Below are 9,791 nucleotides of genomic sequence, written 5' to 3' on the forward strand. Positions count from 1 at the left end.
TATTCAAAGGACGGCTTAGCCGTGCCTCAAACTGAGCCATAAGAGAGCGAATTCTGCAGTGTAACACATTCCCATCGACTGGAACATCTAGACATTCCTCAAAATACCAAAATTAAAGGCTGAGCCTTTTGTTTGACTACAAAGCCCTTCTGACTCGGCCAGATCAATACAAGGCTGAGAGCAGCACCATCTTCCTGTCAGCCAGGACAGTCTCCTGTCCTCAGAATGGATTATTGTGAAACTGATGGTGCCCTGGACAGGATACCGCAGTACCCAAGATCATCGCCCTTGGGAATCCCATTGGGCCATCATGCGTTACCCCATAGAGATCCTTACGGAATCGCAGCCTGCTGGGGCCAGGTGTATCAAGGCTACGCTGGGTGCTTTCCCTACCTGTCTTTTCCCTCTCAAGTGGGATTTTATGACTCTTCCTTCGAGCCGGCTTTCATCAGAAAACGCAATCAGAGGGAGCGGCAAAGGGTGCGCTTTGTGAACGAGGGCTACACCCGTCTCAGGCAGCATCTTCCGCAGGAACTAGCAGAGAAGCGTCTCAGCAAAGTGGAGACCCTGCGGGCAGCCATCAGCTACATCAGAGGCCTCCAGGGATTGTTAGGCTTGCAAGCATTGGGCTCATCCAAGCAGGAGAAAGATTTGCCCAAAGATAAGACTTTGCCTTTTACCGTTTGTCTGCAGAGTGTTTCCAGCAGTGAAGGCAAGTCCAAGTTATCGTCTCCTTCCTCACCGTACAGTGAACTCGAAGAGGTCTGCAGCTAAAGCAAAAGTGTCTAAATGAATATTTGTGTTTGGGATGTCCTATGTGTGCACTTAGGAAGAGTCTCAAGGACGCATGTAGTTGTACCAAGAGCGTCGCTGGAATGCATATAGTTTCTATGCTCTGGTGGTCATTCATACACCACTTTGACACGTAAGGGCTATAGATGGCGGCCAGTATAATGACCGCTATGGGATAAGATGTACCACTGGAGGTGATGCAGTGGCTCCTCTGGTTCCTCTGTTAGTCTGCAACCTTGAGGGCACATGACTGTCCTCTCCAGTCTAATGGTGGACCAGCAAACCAGATGAATGTCCTCAGTCTGGATGGATGTTCACTAGAGGAAGACCAAAGATGGCTGCCTCCTTCTGTTTCTGTGCAGCTCTCCACATGCTCAAGATGAGGGAAATACTTATCGGAAGACATGTGGCACCTTCAGCCTGTGGTATGTTGATGTGGAGGTATCTTCCAAAACCTTCTGTAACAACATCATCTATGACTCCACAGTTTTCTGTGATGTGTGGATGCAAGTTGAATGCCATTAATCTATGGAAGACATGGTTCCATCAAAAATCACGGTAAATAAAACCGCCTCAGTCACTAGAGTTGCGCCTGGTCTCTGCTGTAGATGGAGTCACCCTGTGTTCAAGCTCCCTGGCTTTTCCTATTATGTACTATTGTGTGTACTACCATGGTGAACTGGGGAGGAGAGGTTATGCGGGTTCAGCCTTCTCGTCCACAAGGAATGCCTGGCCCAACTTTGTCCACACTGGTTGCTTCCACATGAACGGAGATGTCTGGCCAGCTCACTCAGAAGTTCAAAGCCAGCTAAGGGTGGGAGCAGCTTGTTTTCCTGAAGTCATTCTAATGGTGATATCATGTTAGTTGTGGTGTGTGTGATGACCTAGAAGGCATCACTTAATACAGTAACTTGTATTTGAAGTGAGTTCAGACTCTGCTGTCATAATAAAGTCTAGTCTCTTAGTAACTCTAGAAGCGTAATCAGAAAAAATTATTTCTTGTTTTTCACCACCATTGTGTTTTGGAACTAACATTTAAATTAAATGTGCCAGTTTTGTTACATTTGTTCCCCCAGTTTTGTTACATTTGTTTTTCAACTTTCATATTCGATTACTGCCAGTCTAACTCATTTCTACTCCACATGACACTTCTATGGAGAGTTTGTGTTCTAGGGACTGGAATGACTGAGGCTTTGAGCTCCATGAGGTCAACATATGAAAGTCTATACAAAGGCTGTGGAGTCAACAAAGGTTAGGGTGCCAACAAATGTTTTAAGGACAAAAATATAATGTTTATGGGTCAATAAAGACTATAAAGAAAGTCAATGTGGCCAACAATTCAAAGGGTATGTGGTGAACAAATAAAACTCTACTAGGTCAACAAACAAAAGTCTATAAGGTCAATACACGAAATCCTGTGTGGACAAAAGCAACTATCCTAATAAAACTTGTGTTAACAAAGACATTAGACTCAAGAAAGAATTTGGGATCAACAAATAAAAGTCTACTGGATTAACAAAGTGTTTGTAGTCAACAAATGAAAGTCTACGGGCGTCAACAAAGGCTATGGGGTAAGCAAAGGCATTAAGGTCAACAAATAAAAGGGTATTGGGTCTCCAAAGATCATGGGGATCAACAAAAGAAAGTATGGGGTCAAAAAAGACTAGGCATCTACCAAGCGTATGTGAGCAGCAAAGGCTACCTGATCATCAAATGAAAGGCTATGTGGTCAACAAACAGTACATGGTAAACAAAGGCTACAGGGCCAATGAAGGTGTGGTCTTTGCTTTCTGACAAGTACAGCCCTAGTGTGGACCGGTTTCTACCCTAAACCCATCTCCTATCACCCGGGCCAAATGAAGGCCATGTTCTCAATATGATGTGTTCCATTAAGCAAAAACACATTTTTAGACTTGGTGGGTTGAATAAGGGTGTCTTAGGTCATCAACTCTTTTTTGTAAACTAAACATAGATGTCAGAACTGTGTGTTACTGCACATAGTCCTGCAGAAATCCCCAAAAAATTTTTGTAAAGTCATCTATGTATGTTTTTAAATGATTCTTTGCGCATGATTCTGAATTGTGAGGCTGCCTAGTGACATTATGCATGTGCTGCAAGGAGCACCACCTCTCTCCTGTACACCTCTGTAAAGGGGCATGTGGGTTTGATATAGAAATCCTACAACCAAGTAGTTGAACTGGGAGACCTTTTCATAAATAGCTTCCTGAAAGACAAAGAGGTTTTAAGGCATGTCCTTTTCCTGTCTTTGTTTTGGCCTCCAACAATGGCAATATTTTTCAACAGCATCCAGAAGGTTTCTGATGGTCATCAGAGTCCTGGCCACTATAACTGAACTCTATGCCCAAAGCGGTGCAGGGAACTTCGCTCCATTTACCTGTAGAAAGCCAACCATAGTCTGCTCACTGCAGGGGCCACTATGACCGTTAGTACGGATGCAAAGCCAGTATGCCTGGTTTGTATGTTTGGGAGTAATCATAAAACATTGGTGCATGCCTTTGTTGTTTTTTTAGGCCAGACCTATTGGCTTTGACACATGAATGAGGCACCAGATGACAACAGAACCATATTCAATGCACAAAATATGAATTTATGTGCCATAATCAAGAGAGTACTCCAGTATAAGCGCCAAGCGTCTACTTCACTTGTGCACACTACTTGCTGCTTGTATACAGTCTACCCTTGTTATGTCTGCCCCTGCTGTGCCCCTACAGCAAAAAAAGGATAAATGCAAATACTGACAATTGAGGTTGAAATCGTTCTAATGCTTATGTAATGTTTTTATTTGCTGCGAATTTACTAATTTAAGGCACACTGCAGGTAGGAGAAGAGAGCAGGGCTATCTGCTATGAACGTAGGAGATATATGACATAACTAGGGCCAAGACATTTAGAAATGTATGGAGTAACTCAAGAACTGGAGGATAAATGTAGCTGAGGTTTGGTTGCTCACCACCCTCATTGGAAATTACTGACTCGGTGTGGTAGCGAGTGACTCAAGTGGGTAAACAGGGAGGAAAGGTTCTCTCTGTCCACTGTCTCTGGCTCTGTCCAAGACTGAAGGCACCCAAGCAGAGAGATGAACAGCACTCCATTCACTGGGCCAGGTCACAAAACATGTTTTACTGGTCCTATTACATATCCTTAGTGGTAAGTGAGGGAGTGCTTGGTGTGAACACCTTTTACCACTGTATGAAGAAAGCAAATTTGTGGAGGTGGTATTATCTGACCAACATTTTTGTTCCTCCTGTAGTGTTGTGTTTTGTTGTGGTGATGATATATTGTGTGATTTTTGTTGTGCTGTTGCATTATCTCATTGTGTTTTTGTAGATTGTGGTTGTTGGGCTGCATTCACTTTTGACTTGTTTGTTATGCCCTGTTATCTTTTTGTTGATTTATTATTTTCTTTTGTGTCCTGCCATTGTGCTGTGTTCTGTTTTTTAATCTAGAGATGTCAACATATGGTGCTACATTTCCAGCTTTCAGTTTCCAGTGGTAAACCACCGTCTACCACTGTCTCAAGTGGGAACAGACCTCAGCTGTTGCTCTTCAGTTATTGAAACTCCATTCAGCACAAAACTGTGACAGAGACTTGTCTTAAATTAGAACTTTCAGGGCTCACTTAATGAAACACAACCCACAGTGTGTTGTCCTCAAGGGGTACGGATGTCATTTAGGGGTAGCCATGGGGGTAACAGCTGTTACCCCAGACTATTTCTTTGGGGCCCCTGGCCTCCGAGATGGCGAACGCAGTACCAAGCAAAGAGATAAACAGTGTCTTCAGGAGCACTGTTTACTTTCTGCAGGTTCCACTGAGACATTGCACTTTCAGCGTCATACACAATACCTGCAGCAGTGCAATGTGCACTCTTTAGAATACATCATAACATTCAATACATTTTGTAAAATCATACACACTTTCGGTTTATTTCCATATTTCATTATTTTGACTACATGGAAAAGTGTGTGTTTGAATGAAACCTTTACCTCAGTGAATGACGTGTGATGGTGCCTTTCAAGTAATCACAAACCAACACGAATTACCAATGGTAAGAAGCCATTATAGCCAATAAAATAGTTCCTATTCAGTATATGTATAAATGAACAGAGCTGGACTTGACCACTATTATTTTTCCAAATCTCTTTTCTTGTGGCTCTCTTTGTGATCTATCAACACATGTTCTCTTTGTGGCATGCACCAGGCTTCACTGATGTCAATTATTGTGCTAAGATCAAGGTCATCTGGCATCTCTTCCTGTGATGTCAAAGAGGCTGTACTGTCATTTCCACTACACCTGGCATTTTGGTGAATTGATGTCTATTAACACTTGAATTTGAAGAAGAAAATCCACTCTTTTACACCTGGAGGAGCCATCTGCGATCGTCCCCTAAGAAACAAAGTCACAAACTGGACACACCTTTTCCTTCAACGTTGTCGTAGTGTGATTGGTTGTAAATCTTACAAAAACTTGTTCAAGGTTTGTGGGACTGCAACATTTATATTTATCTCTTGAATTATGAGCTTTTTTTCATAGGCGACTGCACATGAGTTTCACACAATCGGAGTTTAATTGTGCTTTTCAAACTAAATGCAAGCCTCGTGACTGCCACATTGTCCTTTTGAACGGCAGATCTTTGTCACACCTGCAGTACCATAACATCCGGGGCTAACAGCTTCTTTACGAGTTCAGTTTTCATTCATTCAAAACCAGTGGCGTAACGAAACTTGAGGGGGCCCCCCTGCAAAGCACATGGAGGGGACCCCCCTCCCCCAGCGGCGCAGCCCACCATTTACCACTTTGCCCTACCACCCAGAAATCTAGCATATTTTGATTTGAAACCTCCAACATTTAAATGAAATGCCTCTATATTTTCTTTCTCTAATTTCTAATGAGAAAGTGGGAAACACTCTTAACATACAAGCTACGCCATTTGTAACAATACTGTCAAAAGCAGATTATTTAACCGAGGCAGCAATCAGAACAATGCCAAGGAGTGATCCTATTGTCTCAGAAACTGACTATGGCTGAAAAACAAAGAACAACTATGAAGGGTCTGAAATAGAATTAACAATACCTTGAAAGTTTGAAAGACAAACCCAAACCTGCAATTCCATAAAAACTCGACTGACAATACACAGGAGAAGTACACAAGCTATAACTCAGTATCCTGCGAAAGTCAAGAGAAATAGACTGGTGAGTTATCTGCATGCCACACACTAGCGACTGTCAAGGGTTGTGCATGATAATAACGTGAACTGAGGAAGCAATTTCAATCATAATGTCTTTATTAGTAAGCACTGCAAAACTGGCAGGCAAACAAGGCTGGGGAAGAAAACTCTTTGGATGCTTCAGAACATTGATGCAGATATCACCCTTCCATCCTCACCCCTCCATGCCACCCAAAACGTTTCATAGATCCCAGAGACCCCTGCCCTTTCTAGCATCCTCCTGGCCTTCTGGAATGTCCTCCCAGAACAACTCCCACCAAATGACATTTCAGGGTAAGAAAAAGGCTTACCCGGCATTGACTGTTTCGGCTAGGCCAGCACAGATTTGTTAGGACAGCAGCATGGCTCAGATTTGGTTGGACAGCAGCATGGCACAGCTTTGTTAGGACAGCAGCATGGCACAGATTTGGTAGGGCAGTAGCATGGCACAGATCTGGTAGGGCAGCAGCATGGCAGAGATTTAGTAGGGCAGCACGGCAAATAATTGGTAGTTCTCAGTTTGTTCAGCCCTCTGAATGCCAGCTTCACCAGCTGAGTGTGTTGATGGAGTCTATTGTATCCGCCTTTATCAGCATTAGAAGATGAAAACATTCTGAGGTCTGCCAGCCAGGAAAAATCTAACTACCTCCACCACATTAAGGGTGGCTACAATGTCTGAGGCTATCCTTGCTGACTCCTGGGTGGGCCCCATCCCGCTGACCCCTGACATTGTGGCGACAAGACCTGCTATCTGCCTTTATCAGCCTTAGGAGATGAAACCATGCTGAGCCCTGCCAGCCAGGAAAAAAACAACTACCTCCACCAAATTAAGGGTGGCTACAATGTCTGAGGCTATCCTTGCTGACTCCTGGGGGGGGGGGGGCTTCCTGCTGACCACCATATATTGTGGTGATAGGACCCTCAATCTGCCTTTATCAGCATTAGAAAATGCAAGTACGCTCGCTGAGCCCTTGGATCACCCCTTACCACACTAAGGCTACAAAATGGGCAACTGAAAACGGGCGACATTCACTCCCTCCGACCTTTGCTCATTCTTTCCAACCTTTCTTTTATTTCCGTTCGTATTCGCTTCTTTCCTACTTCCCTTCCTTCCCTTCTCACGCTCCACTCTTTCCATTTCTTCCCCTCTCTTCCTTCTCCCTCAACCCTTTCTGTAGCTCCATTCTTCTTTGTTCCTGCTCTTCCTCCCTTGCAGTCTTCTTCCTTTGCCCCATCACCTCTCTCCCCATCTCCTTGCAAGCTTCCTTCCTTCTCTCCTTCCTTCATTTCTGCTTTACCACATCTCTATCTTTCTTCTAGCTTTTCTTCCATACTTACCTTCCACCCTCCTTTCTTCTCTCCACCACTCCCTTTTCCTTTCTTCCTCCCTCCCTTCTACTCTCCTAACTGTCGTCTCCCCACCTCTACTTCCTTCCATTCCGCTCTCTCCTTTCCCCCCTTTCTGTCTTTAAGCGTCCCTCCCACCCCTCTTTTTTCACTCCCACTCTTGTTACGTAGCTGTACGTCTGGCCCAGCTTCATCTGAAGTGCAGCAGACACCCACTAAGGGTTTCTCATAAATCATTTAGCAATGTTTTGTTCTGGTCTCATATGTAATTAACAGCTTGATTAATATTTTTATATTAACTTGCTTTATAAACCCTAACATCTGTTAACTCATTTATTGATGCCACTTGTCAGACTGGCAATGGGGCGCACGTCAATTTAGAACAAAGAGTATTTAAGACAGTAAGTAAAGACAGGTGTACGACACATCCCTGACACGAATCAACTGCAATTTAAAGAAATATGACTCTAAATTGCTTGATGCACAGCCAGGCAAAAAGGCAGCGCTACTTAATGATGAATGCATGATGTCAATGAGCTACAATGATATCCACGCAAGTCTCCAAGGAGCATCATTTAATCATTATAGTCTAATACCTCCTGACTTGAAGGAACTGCACTGGCTTACCATTAAACTAAGTATTACATTAAAAGGTAATGTAAACAAATCATTTCAAGTATATGGTCCTTTCTATCTTGGTAACTTGACCCCAAATGTAAACTAGGAAACAACCTGAGGTCAAGCAGCACAAGTCCTCCAATAGTCCCACATACAGATGAAAGCAGCATGTGGAAAACAATGAGAGCTTAGGGGATGCTTTTTGGAATTCCTTGCACCACATCCTTCAAGTCACCGCCAAACTTTCATCCTCAAAGTACAGAAGAAAAAGTTATTCGAAGAAACCTATGACCATGAGCAGACACTATTCAGGACCACCCATCACCCTTTATCATAGCGCTCCTCATGGTTCGTTGGCTCACAGTGTAGCTCCCACCCATATCCATCTCAAATATACACCACTAAGAGTTGCCCACGTCAGTCTTTAAGCCGAATGTATATACTGTGAATTCCATCTCTCTCCTACTCGAAGTGCAAAGTTTACTTAGCAATAGGTTAGGGAGTTACAAAAATGATAAAACAAGTACATAACTAGAACATTAAAGGCAAGTGAACAAAGTGTGTAACTTTTCTTGGAACCAAATAGAAACTCCCCCTCTAGCCCCATAAATTTAGAGGGTGTTCCCTCCACATTACCAATTTAGATATTGAGAATTTAAGCCCATGTCAAATTCATATTCTCCAAATACATCAACCGTTGCTTCCTGCCCATCCCCACACTGTATAGCTATTTATTCCCACCCTTAACATGTGTAAACCCTCTACTAGATCAAGGTTGGGAATGCCTTCTAAACTTTGCAAATAACCGCAGACTGCAAGTTTTCCACTATTTTTCAAGGCACCTCCCCCCCACTCGAATACCCACTCCACACCACACCACTGAGATGTTTGCTATACCATAACATTTTATCAGGATTAAATCAAGTAGCAAGTGAAAATTTACGACTTTTGTAAACACTACATGCAACCTGTGGAGCGGCTAAATTAATCTTAGTGGCTTTGGTAGTTACCTCTGGTGTCAAAAAATGGAAAAATATGACAATTGACTGATTGTCCATCCCTTAGTTTCTTGGTGTCAGTTTGTATCTGGAAAATACCCAATAGTCGCTAATTACTGCCGCCTATATACAGTGTGCAAAACAAGTGTAATATATGGCCAGTCAAGGGATGTACGCCACCCTAACCCAGAGGGAGTGACGGAGCGCTCATTATTCCTAGGTCAGTGTGCAAGTAACTCATACAGTCTAGGTATACTCTTTGCCTTCGGAGGCCTGTTGTCCTCTTTATTCCATTATACAATCAAGACTGCAAGTCCCAGAATGTAAAGTAAAAGACTGGGTGTGCTACTCACTCGTGGACTGGGGGAACTTCAGCACTCTGAAGCAATATTTGCAACCTCCCCTAAAACGGCACAATTTACAAACGGCCTCATTGCAGATTCGCTATCATAGCTTCCAAGTAATCAGGAGCTTCATGCCACAGATTCAGTCAGATCTGGTTTTTTTAGTCAACCATACTTTGTATGTAAGATTAGAAAGGACCCACATTTTTAAAAGGATACCGAAACTACAAACACCAGCACATAAAGTTGAAATGGAAACACGGGCAGGTTGAACACGTCACAAATGGAATAGGTTACATTTAACAGCTATATAGGTGCCAAGTTTCCCAAGTCCATTCGTGGCCAGCTCGGCAAGTTCCTTTTTTTTCTTCTTAGACTTCTGTGACTTGTAATCTTATTTAACCAAAAATAAAAATAGGACTACAGGTCCTAAAATTCTAAGGAAAACCTGGGACCATACTAACAA

The 9,791-nt window shown here is 43.2% G+C and overlaps 1 protein-coding gene across 1 annotated transcript; it reads left to right on the forward strand.

Moving 5' to 3' along the window:
- The first annotated feature begins 225 nt into the window (after positions 1-225).
- On the forward strand, positions 226-774 carry LOC146854181 (achaete-scute homolog 4-like). Its single transcript, XM_085651028.1, has one exon. It carries the CDS (start codon positions 226-228, stop codon positions 772-774), a length of 549 nt encoding a protein of 182 aa, XP_085507154.1.
- The last annotated feature ends 9,017 nt before the right edge of the window (positions 775-9,791 follow it).

Source organism: Triturus cristatus, chromosome 4_1, assembly GCF_964204655.1.
Source record: "Triturus cristatus chromosome 4_1, aTriCri1.1, whole genome shotgun sequence".
Taxonomy (NCBI): Eukaryota; Metazoa; Chordata; class Amphibia; order Caudata; family Salamandridae; genus Triturus; species Triturus cristatus.

Excerpts from the sequence above, each read along its gene's own strand:
- LOC146854181 (XM_085651028.1), top strand. The coding sequence starts at position 226 with ATGGATTATTGTGAAACTGATGGTGCCCTGGACAGGATACCGCAGTAC.